The following is a 22452-nucleotide window of genomic DNA, read 5'->3' as shown; positions in this document are numbered from 1 at the left end:
AATAAAATTAATTAATCAATTAGTTAATTAGTTAAAAAAGCATACTTTTAAGGATAAAATAGTGTTTTACGAGGTTACATTGTGTTATTGGGTAGTCGAAGAATCTAAGGCGTTAGATTAACGAACATTAGACATGTCAACAACCAGTTTCAGAATCGTATAAGACGTAAGTGTAAGTCATTTCTAGGTATTTCATAACTTTTATTTTTATTATTATTATTATTATTATTATTATTATTATTATTATTATTATTATTATTATTATTATTATTACTAACAAATAGGACACGACCACTGACGTTAAGTTTAAAGAAGTGGAGAATATCATTCACTATTTCTACATTGCTTGTTCCTTACTTTTCCAAAATATTGAGAACATGAAATAATATTAAATATGTGTTTTGTAATTTTTTCACACTTACAAAATAGTTTTCAGTAGAGTAGTTCGTGCCTTTAGGTTGTTTTTTGTTACAAAAACTTGATTTCTCTTTAAATTAATTATGAGTCGTACATTATGCTGGCATACCTCTCAATAACAAGCATTATCTCAAAAACAAAATACAAAATAGTAATTACGAATAGAAGAAGATTATACAAGGAATTTAATGTTTTCCTTTGACTGTTGTAACATTTCGCAGGAGATGAGAAACGAGGCGGGATGTTAGTGAAAATTAAAAATAAATAAATAGTACCGTCAGTTGGGGTGACATTGGCATACTTCATATACTTTATATATAAAATAAGCAAAAATGTTCTTTATAGCTGAAAGCTCTTGATATTCTAACTTGGTTACTTTGTAACAGACACATTTGGCGCACACACACACACACGCACACACACACACACACACACAGAGAGAGAGAGAGAGAGAGAGAGAGAGAGAGAGAGAGAGTGTGTGTTACCGTCAGCTGAGGTGATTTGGACATACTTTTGTTCATAACTTTTTCTGTGATCAAGCTATTGCATTGTTTGTGATATATAAATACTGAGGGAAGGCTACTGTATAATTGGATATTTGAGACTTAAAAGTAGGACTTCTCATAATCCAGGAAAAGAAACAACTACACCATGCCAATATTACAACAGTATTCGAGTAAATTTGGCACCCTCTCTTTTGTTTGCAGAAATGAACAGAATACATCAGAAGGGTGCCAAAGTCGAAACTCCCATGTAATTCTGATAGCTTACTGCAAAGTTATAGAGATTTTTTTTTTTAATTTGGGGTAACTTTGGCACCTTCAATTTTATATCACTTATGACAATTAAAATACAATACTACATTGAGTGATGTATTGTGCTTCTAGAAAAATGTAGAAATGCTACAAGTAAAGATAGTACATTGATAAGGAAGGAAAATTCCCATGCACAAATTATCTACAGAGGTGTGGACCTTGAACGAAGAAAGAAAAAAACAAAGCAATTATTCTAGCGCGTGGTTACAGGAGTGTACCCCCCCCCCCAAAAAAAAGAAAGAAAGAAAGAAACCCGGAATACAAAAACAGTCACTTTTCTGCTACATCAATGTCCATTGCAAATTCATATCTTTCCCGTACCAATCCTTAGACTTGGAGAACTGGATCAGGCAATACTGCCAGTATATCATGTAGTCCAACTGTAGACTGATCCGATTCAACAACACTGAACACACTTTTTGTATTGCTGGAATGGAGTCCTGTAACCCTAAATTCTGCGTCCTCAAGGACTTCTCTGATGACACAAACATACATACAGGTTTGTTCATTTCGTTTACCCCCTTTGAATGACACTGGAACAAATTTCCCAAGAGGATGATTAAATTCTGTTGGAGCTGCAAACTGGTAGGTGTCCATGTTGGTGGCAGTGGCTTCATTTTCAACAGTATCATCATTTGACTGAACATGTGAAGGTAAGTTTAAATCTTATCTTTCTGTGTGCCTGAAGACCTTGCAGCCGTCACACTTTTGCCTGGATTGGCAGTGTGTCATTTCTTTTTTCGTATAGTTCTGACACCACTTGTGTTTCCAAATTTTCTTTCTCGTAAAAACTTTACCAATGTATACTCGCCGCGACCTTATCCTGATAGCCGAGATACGCAACTTCAATTCGGGCGACTCCGCGCATGTTACATAGTTCTTCACGTTACGTACTTAAAACATTACTTAGGAGATCAATTCAAAGAGCTAATTGAGTTCAAGTATATAAAAATGTTAATACAGAAATAATATTTAAAATAAAAGGTACTAGATTTATTAGTAACGGGTTATGAAAATGACGTCATGACTCAGAATCGGAAAGAGAGAAGGAAAGAAAAGAGTGAAAAGCCGGTAGCTAAGATGCGAGTCTCTTGAAAGTGTTGCAAGATTATAAACTTGAAAAATCTTATATCAAAAACAGAAGACCAGTAAAATTAGTTAATTGATCAATGTTAGAAATCGTCCACAATGGATAGGAAATGGCTTAATATTTTCATATGATATATAAATTAAATAGAGTTGCTACCCCGTAAGAAACTTCTATGCCTCCTGATAAATGAAACAAAAGAAATAACGGGACTCACATGTAACTTCTGCAATTTTTGTGCAGAGAGTAACACTGCTCTGCCAAATATCGTCTTCACGCGTGTGTTAGTGTGGGTACGTGGGTGTAGTGAAACTGAAACCATGGAGAGTGTTAAGTGCGAAATTGAAATCATGAATGAATCCGAATTATCTTCTCAGTATTATCGCAAATACGAGGAAGGGAAACCTCTTTAAAGTCAAGCAAAGTAAATTGTCAACAATGTGTACTCTCGACTTAGAGAAAAATATGCAGACAAAACTGTTGATATGATTGTTGCCGGTTCGCAGCTGGTTTACTCATTGCTAACGTAGAGTTGCTGTGCTTTGAGAAAAAAAAAATCGTATTTTTAATTTATTATGTGGGAGGGTGGCTGCTTGTGTGTTTCTGTTTGATTGACCTTTTCCAGGTAGATATGTGAGAGTAACTTCATTTCTTATCCTTTCTTACCTTAATCAATTGAAATGAATAATCAAAATAGTTTTCATGCTCTCGAGTTTTAATTGTGAGGATTGCAAATACATCACGTGCGAATTTCCAATACATTTATTACTATTGTCGTGTCTTCATGAATTATTAAAAAATAAACCAAGAAACATTTTTCGTAGCAGCAGGAAAAGAACGAGAAATCACCGCTTCGCGCATATCAGCTGAGACCCAGAGCAGCGCCAGTTGAAACCCTGGCGAATGAGAACCCAACCAAAACACACACACACACACATACAAAGGCTTCCCTGTGAAAAGGTTCGCGCGCCAACATGTACTAATGCGCTTGTGATTCGGCTCTCAAGTTAACATTGCGTTTAGTATAGACTCTACTTGCTCTTGAATTTGTTCGACCTGGGTAGCTGAAAGTGTTACAAACAAGCAACATTAAAGAAAAAGTTAATTTAGTTAAACTTCCAGGGATGCTAAAGAAAAAGTTAACCTAGTTAGTTCCAAGGATGCCAAAGTCACCCCAGTTCAAAATGTGTAATGTACATGCTCTTGTGTGCAACAATTTCGTACTTTCGGAATTGTGAAAGGAATAGCTAAGTAAATAACCATGCAAAATTTGGAACGGATATTTTTTGTGGTGTGACGTGTGGCTCTGAAGTTTTGCAGCTGTTGAAAAATGACTTTATCCTTAGCTGTTTTTTTAAATAGTGTGTGAAACTGAAAAAAAATAAAAAAAATCTTGATTCGTATAAATGTAGATGGTTTGTGAGAATAATATCTGTTTCACTTAGACTCAGCAAGTGCAGAAATTATACTGTGTTTGGGAGTAAATATAATTGAATACTTTTTTTTAATGTGCCAAAGCCACCCCAACTGACGGTATTTTTTTCTCTTCCAGAAATTTAGATATTGAAGGTTGGTAAAAATGTATTAAGAGTAGGTTAAAGAGGATATTTAAAAAAAAGCAATAATCGTCTCGCACTGATTCGATATAAATCATTGAAAACATTAGCATTTTTGTGAAGATAGATAGCACTTTTTAATTATCTTCACAAATACACTAATTATATTGTCATAATCTATTGAAAAAAGGACAAATTATAAAGAAGATAAATTTTCTTTATATGTATATCAAAGAATACTAGAAATTTACTGTAGTGCACTAGTGTAAGAAGCATACTGAATAAGTGATAAGAACATTTTAATTGTAAGATATAAGTAGTAGGGGTAACGGGAAAAATTGCCCTGTTGTAGCAATATTCAGTTGTTGAAATACTACAGAAATAATAACTTCAGTACATCATTATCCGACACATCTTAAGTACAAAGATTGCTTTTCTGAACGATTTATTTTGCGATATTTTTCTGCTTGTTAACTTCCATCAGTTGAATGGACTAAGGAAACATCATTAGCCAACAGGGAAAATTATACCTGTTGTCTCTTTCCGGTGAACTGAGTACTTGTGGAGATAGATATCAATCAATTGTTGATGACAGTAAGCATGACTCATGAGTTGAAAAAAAAAAAATCTAAACTTCTTCTAATTCCTCTGAAATTGTTGTATTAAGCTTATTTGGCCGATTTCTTCGGGTTAATGAAATTATTTATATATAGATATATAATATGCAGGTTTTAAAATAAAGCTTGACCGTCTTAAAATGAAGATGAACCACCAGCATATTCTGCCTCCATACGAACTCCATAGTACTTATATATATGGTGAGACATTGAGACATCTAAAAGTACCACCTGAAATCGTCAAACGAATGTATTGTGTGCTAGGAAAAATATCGACAAATAAGGCATCAGGAACGAAGTGAATTTTTGTAATAAAACTATAAACAAACGCATGAAAAACATGAAAGAGCACATCCGGAGAAATACAGCGCCGTTTGTCGCATGCTTCGACTGCACATAGTAACGGAGATATGACCATGAGAATGGTTGTCAAGAGGAAAACAAGTGACTCACGTGACCGCCTGTACTTGCTTTACGTATGAACTGTCAGAATAATTGGGAAGAGAATAATTGAAGTGTATGTATCGGTCAGTATTCAGTGTCCCATGTATGGAAAAAGGCCCAAGGAGATGTTCACCCACTATTCCACACCAGACGTTAAAACTCCATGGGCGCCGGCATTCTACTTGGCGAAGCCAATGTGGGTTTGTTACAGACTAATGGTGCACGTTCATTAGGTTAACGTTTTCATGATTAGTAACTGTTGCCTCGTCGGTGAATAGGATACGCGACAAATTTGTTGTGTCATGTAATAACAGCCATATGCAAAACCGAACGCGGTTCACAAAACCATTTGCATGTAGTTCCTGATAGGGTGAAACGTATACGTATGCAGAATGCGTCATACATTTCGCTGGCTCATACTCCGTCCGTAGCAGTATCACCGGAGCTAATGTGAGGATTAACACGAACGTATGGCGTTCGAGACGGAAGAAGATAACGTGAGACATCGTCACCACCCTTCATTTGATAGTGTGCATAATATAATTACAATAAGCATGACAATATATGAAAGAACCATAGACTGACCTGTGCAATGAGCGTAAACTTAGTCTGTCAAAGTGTATATTCAAAATGATGGCCGTCCTCTGCGATACAGGCATTCAGGCGCACACGCAAAAATCATTCCATAGAATTACCATCTCATGTGGAATGGCTCTACAAGTTGCAGTAATGCGTTGTTACATATCGTCTGGTGGTATTGGCACACATCCCAGTAGACGGTGTCCGTCAGTTTGCCTCAGAGAAAAAAGTCTAACGGCGTTACATCTGGAAAACGAGCTGGCCATTTAACAGGTACTTCCCATCCTGTTCACCGATTGGAAAACACATTATTCAATCATGCTGTAGTGCGTCGTGCACTGTGAGCTGGGCACCTGTTATGTTAATAACCACGTTTCCCTCCTTCTCTGAAGCGGCATGTACTCTCATGGTGATGGCAATTTATTTTCTAGGAAGTGTATGTATCGGTCAGTATTCAGTGTCCCATGTATGGAAAAAGGCCCAAGGAGATGTTCACCCACTATTCCACACCAGACGTTAAAACTCCATGGGCGCCGGCATTCTACTTGGCGAAGCCAATGTGGGTTTGTTACAGACTAATGGTGCACGTTCATTAGGTTAACGTTTTCATGATTAGTAACTGTTGCCTCGTCGGTGAATAGGATACGCGACAAATTTGTTGTGTCATGTAATAACAGCCATATGCAAAACCGAACGCGGTTCACAAAACCATTTGCATGTAGTTCCTGATAGGGTGAAACGTATACGTATGCAGAATGCGTCATACATTTCGCTGGCTCATACTCCGTCCGTAGCAGTATCACCGGAGCTAATGTGAGGATTAACAGCAACAGCAGCTAGAACATTTGTTGCACCCACCTCACCTATAATTGGCCTGTTCTGCACATGTCGCGGTGTCACACTTTCGGTGTCCCCCAATTTGTCAAAGAGCTTACATGTTTTCGCGATGGCTACCGTCTGTCCTGATATTTCTGCGTAGACACACCAGTTTCTGAGGTATTCTTTCTGCATTCTACATAATCAGGATCATGTTTTTTGCGTTTGTAAACACAATCTCTTCACTTTTACCACCACGACTGCCTACTATGAACTAGCACGATGTCGTGGCTCGGCAATCGCTACTATTCTACGTCCAAGACTGCTCTATCAGACACATCGTGTCCGTGGGTTTTCTCGGAGCACTCCCGTTTCCTCCCACATTCTCATTCCACCAATTCTTCCATTTTCATTCAATTGTCTTAATCATCGTCTCCCTTAGCCTAAAGGGTATAATCGTGGGGCGTTATAAACTGAAAAAAATGCATTCCTCTGTCAAACACCTCAGACGGCATACGTACCGAAGTGCTGGCTCTCAAGTGAATAGGTCACTTGTCTTTCTGTTTGAAACCATTCCCCCATTCCCATGATCATGTCTACGTTACTGTGTGCAGGAGAAACATGAGACAAACGGCGTGATATTTTTTCTGCATGTTTAGCTGTCAGTGGCTCTAAAACTAAGACCGCTTTCAATGAAAGATAGCAGTGTCTTCATTGCAAATCTCCGAATTGTTATCGATTGCTTATTTAACTTTGATTATTCCATGAAACCTCTAGTAACGTAAAAAGTGGAGCATTGTGTACAGTCAACTTTAAAATAATGCCTAGACAAACACTATACTCATGTCGAGTGGGACACAGCCTGTACTGCTGATCCATTTCAACTAAGTCTGTGTAAAATGTAACTTTTCTCCTTTGCTTTCCCATCAGACCAATTACTACATTATTGGGTCTGCGCCATATCCGCATGTGAAATATATTACAGTCAGTTCAACGCTACTCCGTACTTTCAGAAAATGGAAAAACAGTGATCTGGATGGGAAGATTATCATTTATAAACATCTAATAACTGAATCAACACGTATAGGGACAGAAGTGTGTGGTTCCACAAAAAGAACCACTTTTTCGTGGGGCTACGCAGATATTACTGAACTTCCAAATGACTAAACAGTTAGCATTGTCATCTTTGGGATTCTTGGGTTCTGTTTTCGTTTAAGCACATCCCATGTTAAACTGGTAAATCTACGTGTCGTTTAGCATTATTCCTGGAAAAGGGTGTTGAACTTCAAAAGAATTGGTACTACTAGTAGCGAAATCAAAATTAACAATTGTGACGTATGGAAGCTGGTGGTATCAGATTGTGTTTCATTTACAAAAGATTATGAGCATGGCGGGAACAAATAGCCTTGCTGCTGACTCCCCCATTAAACCACAATTATTCATTCATTACGGCATTTGTTTATTTTATGCGGTAGAAGTAACACCCTTTTTGTCAGTATCGTTTATTTTCTGTTTAACTTATACTGCAGATTTTAAAATACAAATAGAAAACAAAAGAAATGCTGACTCATCATTTTAGATAAAATGTTCAAAATACTTTCCATCTACTAATAGCGGATGTAGTCCTACTCACCATACTGGAGCAAACCTTACGACATACACCTATTATAATTAAATATTATAATAACTTTTTATCAAATTGGGTTTCTGTTCATGAGCGATTCCCGGTTGTCCCTGTCCACAAAATATTTTAGTACACTCACAAAAAGAAATGAGATGGAGTATGTCCGATGATCAAAGTGACCATTCTGTAAACCCACGCCGCCCTATCCATGATTCTTCGAAATGGGATTTCACCCGTTCTTAAGACAATTTGGTGTACCACTTGTCACTTAGGAACGAAACACCAGTGTTATGCTGAACTGGAGGCCAAAATTACGTTTGTAGTACATGTAAGGGTACTATTTTAGTGGAAAATACCATCAAAGGACATGACTCAGTAATACCCGTGATGACATCGGGGCCCAAACTGTTGTTACTCCTGGTACATTAGTGCCACGCTTTTACGTAATGTGATATTGGAACACTGCTTCAATGCACACATTTATGGTGATTCATAAAGCCTATTCAATATAAACATAGCCTCATCTTCATTGGAAATTTACATCCTCAGGTAATTTGGGAGAACAGAATTTCCACTTTTTGTTAGAAGCACCGTCTGTAACACTTTTTTTTTTTAATGGATCATTTGGAATTGTAACTCACAACTTTGTTGTATAAAACGGGACCTTCGTCTAAAGTGGGATACAAACCACTACTCCAGTATCTATGAGGATCAAACTAGAGACCACGCTCATTAGTCTTTTGGTCATAAAGGGCCACATCATCAACTTTCTATACTCACAGAATTCCTCAGAGATTTAGATTTCTGAAGTCTTCTTTTGTGCCCATGTTGATGCTTGTCTTCCCATCGTTGTCATGTACTTGTACTATGCCAAACTCTTTACCTAACAAACAAGAAATTGTTGCTATCTTCATTGCAGTTGTTTTGATAATAGTTTTTTTTTTCTTACGCGTTGTTCTGTTCATTAATTTATGCGACATGTTATTGAAGGAATCTCGAACACGGAAGTTTATATGTTATTAAGACGAACATATCCCGTTTTCAGTAATTAACACTTTAGGTATAGTTTTTAGTATTATTTTTGCACACTGTATACCTGCTTTTACTGATTTTTGTTTTTTGTGTTGCTTGCTTTGCAGTTTGATGGATCCCTGTGCCAGAACATTGATATTATACCTGAGGAAGAGATGGCAGGTCAAAGTGGTGACCACTGTGAAACATCAGCGGCATCCTTCAATAAGGAGGATGACGACACACTATCGTCTATGATTCCATCCTTATCTTTGGAGTCTAGTGCAGATGAAGATTCGTCGTATTTTGGCCTTCCAACATCGTATAGTAGTTCAGAACATGCATATTCCTCAGGTATTTTAGTTCTCATTATCTGTAACAGTTAATAAATAAATAAATTAATTAATTAATTAAAAATATTGACCTATCCGTTTCAAAGCTACGGGCGAAGTAAATTGTATCAAGGATTGAAGACTTTTGGAGTTGGCTGTACTGTGCCTAGTTTTGATCAATGTCATGATTTTGTCTCAACACTAAGGAGGAAGTTCTACCTTACCTACACACTTTTAATAGCACGAAAGTTATAATACAGTACTTGCGTGTAGCAAGTATCTCAATTTGTATGACCCCTTAAATTCTTACTCCGTACGTATGCGAGCTCCCGAAAGAAAACAATCAAATATGCACATTTATTCGACCGTCGTCTTTGTTTCATTCGGCGCTTATCGTGAATCCGTGAACATTGTTTTATAGTAATTCAGTACCAAGTGTGCAAGTATCCGATGTGAAAGTGCTCAGATTTGACTTGTACATTTTCAATAAGTTAAATTTCTAATTATATAATGTAATTAAAGTTCCCTAGAGTACATACATTAAGTACACTAATACTCATTATGCTATTGACAAAAGTAGTGGAGAAAACTTTCTTCGGAAGGACCGAACAGAAGATCATTGTAAATCATTTAACATTCATATACGATTGTGAATACATGTGTATATATATGTATTGGTCAAATAAAATTATTCACTATAGAAAGTGACTGAGAATTGCAAATGAGCTATGATAAGAGACTTGGTGCATTTGTTTAGAATAGAACCCGTAGATTGGCGTACCATTAATGAGCCACCGTTTCGTGTTGATGTAGTTATATGTGTGTAAGTAAGTAATACGCTGTAGAAATTACTATTTTGTGTTTCGTTTCAGCCTCAAAATCGATGTCAGGTGGCGGAAGGAAGCATAGTCGAAAATCTCCTTTAGTACCTCGTCAGTTGGAACCTCCAATTGTGGCATTAACTGAACGAACGAGAGCAGAATTGGAGGAACTTATGATGGAAGGAGATCTCCTAGAACTCGGTTTGAATGAGCCGTATTTTATGTGGAGAATTTTGCAAGCGACGAAACCACGACAAGAGGAAAAATTCTCTGAATTTGAGGTAAGAGAATATGTTTATTGCATTCCTTTTACAATGGACAGTCATCGACAAAAGTAAATTTACGTTGCAAAAGCTTTTTCATCGACGTAGACAATGCACAGATTTTTTTACTTTCGAGCGACGAAAGGAGAGTAGAAAATATGGTGATCGTTAAAATAAAAGTTCTAATAAGAACTTTTAGGCTATTACAACTAATTATCAGAAAGGAAGCATTTGGAGAATGCGTTTCACGGTATGTAATATAAGTTTTAACACAAGATTGAACTCTTGGCAGCAGGTATGTGTTATTTGCGTATAACAGTGCTCCATATAGGATTGTAAAGAAGACAGCAAACAATTTAATTAAACTGAAGATAGTCAACCTGACATTTTTTGAACGTTATGTAACACTAAGTGTAAGTAGAAATAGTACTTTTAATACCTTCGTTCCATAGTATGTACGTATTTATTGTCAAAAAGTTGTTTTTCTGTTTCCTCTTAATCCCATACGGTTTTCATAATTGTCTCCTCTTTGAAATGAACGAGAATACCAGAATTGCTCCTTATTTGGAAGCTAACAAAGAATTGGTTGAAACACGCTTGTTGCACACGCGCCATATGTAGAAGATTTCGACAGAGTTGAAAAGTTAGAAAAGAAAACTTAAATAATCCACTTTTGCAATACTCCCCACGTTCAAGAAGCTGGAAAATGACTCCAACTTCAGCATAATTTGTCTATATATCCAAGAATGTAGATTAGGGGCCGCGGTGTCTCAGTGGTAGAGCGTCCTCCTATGGTGCATTGGGTCCTTGGTTCGATCCCAGCTCGCGCCAAGTGAACTTTGTGGTGGACAAACACCGTGTGCATAGGTTTTCTCGGGGTTCTCCCGTTTCCTCCCACTTTCCTTATTCCACCATTCCATTCATTTATCATCTTTACCGTCTCCTTTAGCCCAGCCGGCATAACCATGGACGTAAAACCTAAAGATTTCCAAGAATGTAGATTTTGACAGCATCTCATTTAATTGCCAATGAGCGACACCATACTGCAGTGAGCTGTACTTAATTTGATAAGTAATAATCTTCATTTGAAAATAACTTCTTAAATGACACATTATATTATTCACATTCCATGTGTAAAAGGAACTCTGGTGTGATCCCCGTTAATACTGTTAAAGATGTGGTCCTTCATTATACCAGACGTATCAAAAATTATGACTGAGTACAAACATTCATATACTTATTTCAGAGAGCATTTTCCTGTAATTGTTTGGCGGAAAGTTATTCCTCCATTTCAACGTTTGTATTACGAAATAGATTAAGTTGCAACTTAATTCCATATCGCACACTTCCTATAAGATAACTAACTTGTAGGGTATACAAACTTAATAAAGGACGTAATGATGCGCCATTTGATTTACCTAAAATAAATCAATATCACAAGAATAGTACGTGATCTATGAAATGCATCCGATCTTGACCAGACGAAATTTTTGCCAAATATTTCTCTATGCGGTCACTGAAACTAATCTGATCTTGACCAAATGTAGCATGGTGGTAGACCTTGACGAGTTTAAGAATCTGGTGAAATATTATGTCTAAGTTTTTTATTCTTGATTTATGAGCAGTGAAATTTGGGATTTGAACTTAAGTCAGTTTCTTTCTGGGAAGAGAAAGAAAACTACATTTAGAACAAAAATACATGGAAAAAAATTGTTAAACGTTAAATTTGAGACATACAGAAGTCAATGATGAGATGATTGATTAGCTATTTTGTATAGAGGTTTGTAATTTTAACAGAGATTTGCTAAAATCAATGTAGGGCTTTTTTTCGCAATAAGGAAGCTCACTAGTTAAGTAATGTTAAATTAAGTGTGCGCATTTGTTATAGATAATGGGAATATTTTTAGCAGGACATGGACTCTGATGTAAATTCAAAAGCTGGTGGTGATAAAGACAAAAGAAGAGCGGCGAAAAGAAAATTAGAAGAAAGCAAGAAAGTGGGAGCAAACAGGAGCAGCACAGATGAAGACGCAGCTGCAAAGAGACCAAGAGAAAGAAAGAAGAATATAGATGGAAAAGAAGTGAAGAGAACGCGAAAGGTAAACATGTAGTGTGTCTTTAAGCCTCTAAACATCTGATATACGATTAAAAAATAAAGTTCAAACATTTTAATTATTGAGAATATTGAAAATAGTGGATCGCATGTTGTTCTCATGAGTGCTATACTCTATATCCAAATTTATCTTCCTACCTCAGGCCATGAATGTGAATAAGGTTAATTGAATTCCTTTCATACTACAGTGAAGTCTTACCTAAAATAAATAAATAAAATAAAAATAAAAAATGTAAGGCACTGTGTTCTATTTCTGCTCTTTACAAGTGAAATTACATTAACTACAGTATTTAAAAGTTTTCACATTAAATTGTTACATTAAAGTCATGTTTCACTTAAATTTTCCTTAATGGAAGTGCAACTTAATGGAATTAAATTTCCCATTCTTACATTAAGTATAATTCAATTTCATATACACACCCTACTTTAACATGCATATATCATGAACACGCATTAATTATGTGCATTGAAACCAGTTAAAATGTATATAATCAGAACATATTGCATAGGTCCGTATTTAGGAACAGACTGGACATTGGTGAAGGCACAAATTTACTGAAACTTCTACAAAACTTGGTAAAATAGTAAGTGCAGCGCATAAGTTCTCCAGCGTTGTAGACAAGTACAAGAGCGATCAGCTTGCCAAGGGAAGACAAAGAATCACATTCGAAGACAATTAATTTCACAAGCAATAACTATCTGTAAATCCCGCAACGTTTTTACATAGAAGCGAGAGAGTCTGTTTATGGGTATCATCATTAGAGACAACCTATTTTGTGAATCATTTTTGATATGACAACAGGTCATCGTCTGCGTTATGCTATACCAGTATTGTCCAATTATAATGAACCTAATGGCCATAACCACGTTTAGTGGTAAGGTGGAGTATCACAGTTTAAGAAGAAGAAGAAGAAATAATCGCAAAAGAAAGCGTATTTGAAAAGTGACAAACCTTATTCGGTGACACATATGAGAGCGACTAGCAGTACTTACAAGGATTGGAATATCCATATCCATTTTTGTCACTGAGATGATGTAAAAGACTGCAGATGCAGATGATGTAAAAGAGAAGAATCTCTACACAGCTTCTGAAGCGACTCTTTAAGTCTTATGGTGGAAAATCCATTTTCACACAAATAAGTACTACGAAACATTCACATTTTTCCCGACAAAAGTTATGAAAACGTTCGTTAGAAAGTAGCCTGAAATTCACAGAATTTGAACTGTAAGTTAGTATGTTGCTCTTCAATGTTCATTATCAATGTATTATTAAACAATGGAATATATTTTGTAACTTCGTCAAAATTTGGGATTCTTGAATTAAATTCATTCATTTTACTCGCTATGTACAAACGTCAGAAGGATCAAATACTTCTTCAAAATCTGTCAGACGACTGAAACTTGGAAACCGCGCTAAATTAGTCTTCTCTAAAGCAGAATGGAAAAGCTTCAGTTTGTTACTGAATCCATTGGTATGTTGCATAAAATCAGAAACTAATTGGCCCGTGTAGCTTTCTGTTCAGCTTATTTTTAGATGCCCTATAATAGGCCCATCTCTTAAATTTCAAATGTTGAAGAAAATTAGTGCTTCGAAACCTTTTTTCTAGGTATATATTTGATGGAGCAAAATGGCAAGGAAAATCAATGATTTATTTTCTCAGTTAAAAGAGTCTCTGAAGACAATTCTCTGCACTTAACCACCTAATATGATTCTAAACAACGTACATTTCCACACTAATTTCATGTCCTCTAAAAGTTGACGAAACTGGTGATGAAAAAGAGCTTAAGCCACAGTTCAAAACTTAAGGCGCTGTAGGACAGAATGCGATATTTTCACTGGCGGGGGTCTGGGAGTAAGGCCAAAGGATAGTCTATATTATAAAATTGAAAGTGACTATGTTTGTGACTCTTAATCTCTTAAACTACCAGACCAATCTCGATCAAATTTTCAACACGCGCCTAGGTCTTCCTAATGGTCGTTTCACGATTGGGTTTCCAGTTAAAACTTTGAAATCGTTCAAATGTCATAGTTATGTGTGATTATATTCTTTTGGGGTATGGGTGTTTTAAATATTGAGATTGATATGTGAAAATGTGGTCTAGAAAAGCGGGAGTTGCTGCAAAAGCCCCTTTTACCTACTACTACGGAAGAACTAATAAATTTCAACCACCTCCGGTTTTCGAAGTGTTGCAGGTTGTAATGGTATGTTCTCTTGAGATATTGAACCGATTGCAAAGATGTCACTGTCACTGTTACTGTTTTCATTCTATGATGATAAACGTTGAAACCGGAAGTGGTTGATTTCTTCCATTTCCGATTTGAATAGAGGTTTATCATAGAATATGGAACTTATCATTTGGACACTGAATCGACTGCTAAAAGCTGCTTCTCGGTATCATTTACTGTTTTTGTTTCTGTAGGAATCAGTATTGAAACTGGAATTTCAATCACATCCGGTTTTGACAGTGTTTTGTGCATGGTGACAGTATGTTCCCTTCAGACGCTGAAAAGAAAAGAAAAAGTCATTGTGTATTACCGTTTTTGTTCCATTACGAAAAACATTGAAACAGGAAATAGTTAATTTCAATCACTTTCGGTTCGAATAACAGGTTAATGGAAGAGAGAGAACCAATTTTTGGGACGCTGAATCGATTGTAGAAAAGCGCTTCTCCATATCTCCTACCGTTTTTGCTTTGGTACCGACACTTGCGTAGCATCGATTATTTCTAGTTTTCATTATACATACTTAATCTATGATTTGTAAATAGAAAAAAGAATGTTTTACTTTTGTTTTTTGTTTTTTACTGAAGAATCTTTTTGTATTTTATATTGTTATTCGTATTTTCTTTAAATGTATAATGACTATCAATACTGAATTCTTTATTCCCGAAAATTTCTTTGTAAACAGAAACTGAAGTGTATACATAGTTTCTTCCATTAGACTGTCCGCTGATTCATGTTTCTTATACTCAAAGGAAATGAAAAAAGTTACATTAGAAACAGTCGTTATTAGATGAACTTTCATTTTTACTTTAACATCTTTTTGTTAGCAGTGTGTGTGCACTATGAAGTTATATATTCACCCTAGAGCACAAAACTAGAGGTAAATAACAGCTGTATGAGGCGAAGAAATACAGAATAAAATTAAACAAAGATAGATACATTTATATATTGAACATCTGCATGATTAATAGACGAAATTAAAAGCACAGGTTACTGCGAACTATGTATATCCATGCAATTCGATTTATCGTTCTTGTCATTAAGAAATTCAGGTCCATTTTAAATGTTTTGCGGATGAGTTTAAAGCACATTTGGCTCTTCCTTCTCGAGACTTTGATGTGTATTTTTCATTGTAAGTTTATAATGGATTGAGGAGAAATAATTTGATGTGTTGACATATGTATATAAAAATAATAATGACGGACGAGGTATTTTCTAATCTGTGGGGAGCATCTAAGTTATGTATCGCTGTTGCTGTTGTACAGTGTTTAACGGGTTTCATAACTTCAGTAAACTTGTGAGTGATTTAGAATGACATTGTTTTGAAATGTCATTTATAATACCGACTCTTATTTTTCAGATGAGGAAAAAGCCTGAAATGGATAAGAAGAAAAACGCCAATTCTAAGAAGCAGTTAGAACAAGAACAAGTGGAGGACGAGGATGAAGAGGATGATGCCGACTGTGCAGCCGACTTGTGTTTGAGACCAACAGGTATGTATAACCATCCTTTACTTTATATATTTCAGTATTTTTCAAAGGGAAGTAAAATTTCATTGTTAAATACGTTTATCTAGCAGGATCGCTCGAGAAGAGAAGAACATTTCTAATGCATAAACGACCATATTAAAAAATTCCTATAATGTTTTTTATAATATATAAGATGAGGGAGCCAAATATACCGCCCTAGGCTCTTGTCTCAGCCTAGGCGGTAATCCGGGTGTGCATGACGCCTCTGCGCTAGCGATTGTAACCAATTATTGATAAAACATTGGTTTCTAACTGGAAAGATGAAGATGATCTTGTGAGAGGACGAAATGTGTAGAGGAACGAGAATCCAGTACATAAAGTTCGGGATAGGCTTAAAGGATTTTTCCTCGACCACTGCTTCTTTTCTCCCTCCACAACCCTCAGTTAGTCCTCGCGAACATATAAGCTGTCACTGCTCTCACTAGGAATGATACCATACCGGGACCAAGTACCTGGGGAAAACTTATATATTGTCTGAAATCTCTTGCCACGAGAAGTACGAAACCGTTTTCAAATCACGGGCAAACCCGCAAATTGACCCTATAAAGGGCCGGTTTATTGGTGTTTGTGACTCTCTGTATGGCATATTCGATAGAATAAAAATGAATGTTACAATGCATCACGCGTAAGCGCCTGAGCCCATCATGTTTCTTTTTGACTCATTGCTAGAACGTCATTCGAGCAAGGGTTTGATAATATCACCTTGCACGCAGATGTACCCACTTGGTTAGTGTTGCTAACGAACTGTAAATACAGTGTGGAAGATGGTTTCTGTACCACTGGATGTATATCCGTGAAACGTGGCATAAATATTCGTCATTGGAGAAATTATACGGTGGAAGTATTCCTCTCCCAAGTACCCCAGTTTGTCAGTGTTGCCAACAATTGTAGAAATGAGAAGTTCTAAAACACGTTCCGTACGATGAGACGTTTATACACCAAGCTTGGCAGAAACATCACACCACACTATAGCAAAAAGACGTTTAGTGTTACCGTCTTCCAACCTTTCTAGATTATCTGTGTTTGCCAACCAAGCGTAAACATCATAGTTACGTGATATGCCAACCCTAGAATGTGGCATATTACACAATTTGGTACGATAAGCAAACTCTAAAGACAAATCGTGGTTTCTTCACAATTGCTTTCTATACGGTATGTTACAATAAAGCTCCGCATGCATGATTCATCCAAACCTCTCTTTCTATACGAGCTCCTAACCTGTGCCGTTCATTGTTGCGTGGTCAACGGTCATGTCCCATGATATATGTTCAGCCGGATGTGCATATTATTAGACAATAGAAAAATACTACCAAGCTAACATACTGCTATTTGAAAAACTTCCATTTTGAAAACGTTAGCAATACTGACAGACTGGGTGCTTGGGGAATGATACCAACGACAGTATATTTGCTGTTTGTCGAATGATTTTATGCCTAGTTCTGTCTCTATGTATGCAATGATTACGCAACCTTTCGAGAAAATATATTTTACAATGGTTGGAAACACTGACAATATGGGTGATTGTTGGTTCACACTAACATACTACAAACCTAGTATGGGTCGCAGTCTAATTATGTTCGCCAGTGCTGTAGACTTCATGCGAAAATCTTGAATGATCGCATTGGTTGGCCACACTGCCAAATTGAGGTGCTTGGGAGACAGGGACATTCACACTATCTTTGCATTATCTGATGCTGCTTCTGTCGCATTTATTCTATATTCGTTCAATGGCACGCACGCATTTGCAACATTATGATGTTTACGCTTGGTTGGCAACACTGACAACCTAGAATGGTTGGAAGACGGTAACACTAAACGTCTTTTTGCTATAGTGTGGTGTGATGTTTCTGCCAAGCTTGGTGTATAAACGTCTCATAGTACGGAACGTGTTTTTTTAGGACTTCTTATTTTTGAAATTGGTTGGCAACACTCACAAACTGGGGTACTTGGGAGAGGAAAAAGTTCACAGTATATTTTCTCCAATGACGAATGATGTTTATGCCGCGTTTCATGGATATACATCCAGTGGTACATAAACCATCTTCCACAATGTATTTACAGTTCGTTGGCAACACTGACCAAGTGGGTACATCTGGGTGCAAAATGATATTATCAAACCCTTGCTCGAGTGACGTTCTAGCAATTATTCAAAAAGGAACATGATTGACTTAGGTGCTTACGCATAATGCATCGTAATATTCATTTTTATTTTTGTCGAATATGCCATACATAGAGTCACAAACACCAACAAACCATCCCCTTATAGGATCAGGTTGCGGGTTTGCCCGTGATTTGAAAACGGTTTCGTACTTCTCATGGCAAGAGCTTTCAGACAATATATAGGTTTTCCCCAGGTACTTGGTCCCGGTATGGTATCATCCCTAGTCATTGTTACCGCACCTCTGTACAACGATGGAAAAAACACAAAACAAATCACTCCCAAAACTATACAGACGCTGTCACTCAATATATTTTCTCACGCAACTGACGAAGTATTAAAATAGAAGGAAAGGAATTGAGGCAACATTGGTTTTTAGCCAGAAGGGATAATATATCTCAACCACCTGTCGCAAAGTCTACAAGGGGGTTCAGAGGAGTGAACAGGGTTTTTAAAATTCCTGGAAAGAAAGCTCTCTCTGTCTCTGTCCCAAAGTATGTAGTATTTTTTCTTCTTTTTTCTTGAAATGTAAAACCTGAAACGATCATTGCTTCGACTTGATTTAAACAAAACTAAAGGTTTCCAATAGGAAATAAAAACTGTATATATATAAAATAAGAACCACAATATAGTTTTAAACGAACATTACACTCGAGACTCATTATAGTAACTTTTTTCCTAGTGGTTAACTCAAAAATTAGTTATGTGGGATCATCCATAGTTGTATTCCGTTAAAAATAAATAAAAAAAAATAATAATAAGTTTTTTGATACAACGTATGTATCGGCTTATACTACTATTTTAGTAGTAACATTTTTACTACTAAGAAGGGGGTCAAGTTTTCGAGTAGGTGAGTTTTAGCCTTCGTATATCTCCGCTACTGCACTTGAGTAATTAATTTTGTACGTTTGAGCAACGACGTTACGAAAGTATAGCACTACTGATATTTAAGTAATTTTATTTATCGTGTTCATCCTCTACCTTTTTTGAATAGAAGATTGTAGCTTGCTATTAAAGTGAAATCAGGATTGCCTTGAACTTCTGGTGGGGTTTGAGCTGTAGGTTACGCGTTGCGAAGACTAGCGTTCTACTTAATATATTACATCAAAGAGTGTCCCTCCCCATTGCAGCACAGAACCAAAAATTGAGCCCGCCATTGTTTCAGAAGGATACCGTCGAACTTTGAGAAGTGATTCTTTGTACGAAATAGTGAGATAAGTATAATAAGCGTAGGCGAAAAGCATGTTGCTACGCAGATAGTCTGTTTATAAGATGTGTTTTCAATTTATTACTGATAATACGAACAAAAAAACTCCTCCCCCCCCTTGAAAAAAAATGAGAGAAAGACCCGTATCCCATTGTTTTTAAGTGGTTAACTTGATGAATGGAGAAACATTCACTCAGTCGCAGTCGCAGGTAGGCACTTGGTACAAATAAGTGATTTCAGGAACTTTGAAATGAATAGGTCGTTCCTATTCAAAATCATGGACTGCCGATGATTAGTCACGCTCGTAGAGAGCGGCTGTTTTGCTCAGGTGGTTATGATATGCTATTATGTGAGGCATGATGTAGTATTTTCTGGAATCCACAAAATCAATTTTGTGAAAAGGTAAGAAGAACAGAAAGGAAAATTAAAGAACAGAAAGGTAACTGTAAATCATCCAGTTGAGCACTATTTTGGTATATATGGTGCGTAATTGGAAGATCACCAGAGCGATCTTACATTATTTATACCGATTTAGCATTAACCAATAACATCGTAATGTAAATCACATTCGCTTCTTTGTAATAATCGAAAATCTGTTCCTCCATATAGTTTTTCTCTTAACTAACAGTAGCGGATGAATCCACTTATTGTATTGAGATTAAAGAAATGTGCTGTGCATTTGAAGGGTTAATGTTTTAGAGTAAACTATATTTTTCTTTGAACTCTGTTATTACTGCTTGATACAAATGGTTCCTGTATAACCACAATTTTACTTTTCTTATTTCCTGCAGGTAGTGAAGTGAATTGGGTACAGTGTGATGGGGGTTGTGACCAATGGTTCCATTATCTTTGTGTTGGCCTGGGTAACGACGATATTGCGGAAGACGAAGATTTCTTTTGTGATAAATGTGCGAAACTGAAATCGAGTCAAAACCCTGAAAGGACTGACGATATAAAAATTGTAAGTACTTTTATTTTTTTATTTTTTTTTTAATGGTGGTGTTTTTTTCGACAAAGATCATCAAATTCTTGCTATCAAAAAGTTATTCTTTCCTAACTCATTATATTCTTTACGTGTTAATTAATATGCAAGTTATTCAAAAGATCTCCATGTTAGCTATAATTTTGTCTTTGTGTTTAAGTTGAGCAATCTCTTTCTGTGTAGATGTTTTGAAACAAATGTGAAAGATTAAACAAATCTGATGGTTTTTGTGTAATCTCAGTAACTGCTTCCTTTATAAGTATTGTCAGTACAACTATACTTCTGCGTCTAATTAGTGTGCTTTTACATATAGGCTTTCAGGAAAGTTTCTGTGATTTAGGGAAAGCATCAATATGTCATAATTCCATGAGAAAAGAAAACCTTTCAAAGGAAACGAGTAATCTTAGCACATTTGTACAGCTACCTGAAAATAAATAAACGGAAGTAAATCTCCTCCTGCACTATTTGTGCCATCAGTTAGAGGGGTTAGTTACATCAGATCATTCCTCGTAAGTTCGGCGAACCTAATTACGAATTTTGTATCAAAATTCAATTTCTAATTGTATCTAAATACGTGAGTTGATCTATGTTGGTCTACTTTGTATATTGAAATATGTAGAAACAAGCGTTTGTTGTTTGACTGCTATATCTTCGAAACGAAAGTTGCGTAAGAATTAAGGCTTAATTTTCTTACCTTACACAGCATTTATCAAATTTCTTGTATTCTTATTCACCCCATACTTCAAAAAGTCCCCTGTACCCCCTCCCCCCGAAAAAAAATAGACTTTGACTAGAAATAGAAAGGCAATAACATGAAGTAAGGCGCCCTCTAAAACCCCCATCAGCAGCAAACAAGTATCATCAATGCCCGAACGAGACCGTGGATTCCACGCGGTAGAATCCAGAGGAACATGAACCAAAATGTCACTGTGCCGAGTGTTTGGAATCGTCGTCCCCACAGATGTCTGTCGAATAAATAAAATGAATGATAATCCGACATTATAATGTCCGGGAAATATGACGAACCCATTAGCGTTTCCCAAGTCTGATAAAAGTATCACTAGTAACCTAAGTAACATGTAGCTTGACGTTATCCTGAAGCAGAATAACACCTTGGCGAGTCACAAACAGTGGGTCCACGGTTTTCCGTTTTCAGTAGAGACGCTGTAATTGCTGCCATAGTAAATCCCTTTGATGTGTGCCCAAGTGGCAGTAATTAGCTATCCACGGTACTCCGAATAGTCCACTGAATACAGTACGTAACTTTCTTTTAATGCAGTATTGTGTTTGGTTGTTTGGGGGGAGTTCATGTGGGAGTCAACTAATGAAGACTCAGCCATATTGTAAAGGGCCCAATTCTCGTCGTACGTTAAAAAATGACTACAAACAAGATGGAAGGATTAGATCAGAGAAGTTGAAAGAATGGAAATAGGGAATAGTGGAACGAGCGACAAAAGTGGGCGAAGCTTGATTGATTGGTTAAAGTTTTAAGGGGACGTCAGTGCAGACTCTATTTGCTCCCGTCTCGAATGCAAGGACCTTGTTTATACCGACATGGCACTAGCTAGAATTACACCTGGATAAGAAGCAGCAAATAACAATCAAAATTTGAAAACTACTCTGATGTTCCTTCAGTGTAAAAGTTTACTTAAGAATTTTAGCTTTGATTTTAAAATTGTCATAAGGGAAAGAAGACTTCAAGGACGGGAACAAAAGGGAAATAAATAAGAATATATTATAAATATAGTCAGACATCGTTTGCTCTGTTACTAATGAATATAGCTTTAAGAAGAGTCGTATTTATTTCCATTTTGTTCCTCTTAGTTTATCACTTCCATTATAGTCTACTCATTTATT

At 36.4% G+C, this 22452-nt stretch overlaps 1 protein-coding gene across 3 annotated transcripts in view; it reads left to right on the top strand.

Annotated features, from left to right (window-relative positions):
- The window catches only part of LOC145688519 (lysine-specific demethylase 5A-like), a 155794-nt gene that overhangs the window by 117239 nt on the left and 16103 nt on the right, over positions 1-22452 (top strand). For 2 of the 3 annotated variants that reach the window (XM_081762872.1, XM_081762870.1), the window contains 5 exons: positions 9095-9320; positions 10171-10400; positions 12290-12481; positions 16080-16212; positions 20405-20574. In XM_081762872.1, the coding sequence (XP_081618998.1) occupies positions 9095-9320; positions 10171-10400; positions 12290-12481; positions 16080-16212; positions 20405-20574 (951 nt within the window). The remainder of the gene's footprint in view (positions 1-9094; positions 9321-10170; positions 10401-12289; positions 12482-16079; positions 16213-20404; positions 20575-22452) is intronic. The other variant, XM_081762871.1, reaches the window with a different exon arrangement.

The sequence above is a fragment of the Thermobia domestica genome, chromosome 6, assembly GCF_964235325.1.
Source record: "Thermobia domestica chromosome 6, izTheDome1.hap1.1, whole genome shotgun sequence".
Lineage (NCBI taxonomy): Eukaryota > Metazoa > Arthropoda > Insecta > Zygentoma > Lepismatidae > Thermobia > Thermobia domestica.
This window is presented reverse-complemented; position numbering and strand designations above follow the sequence as displayed.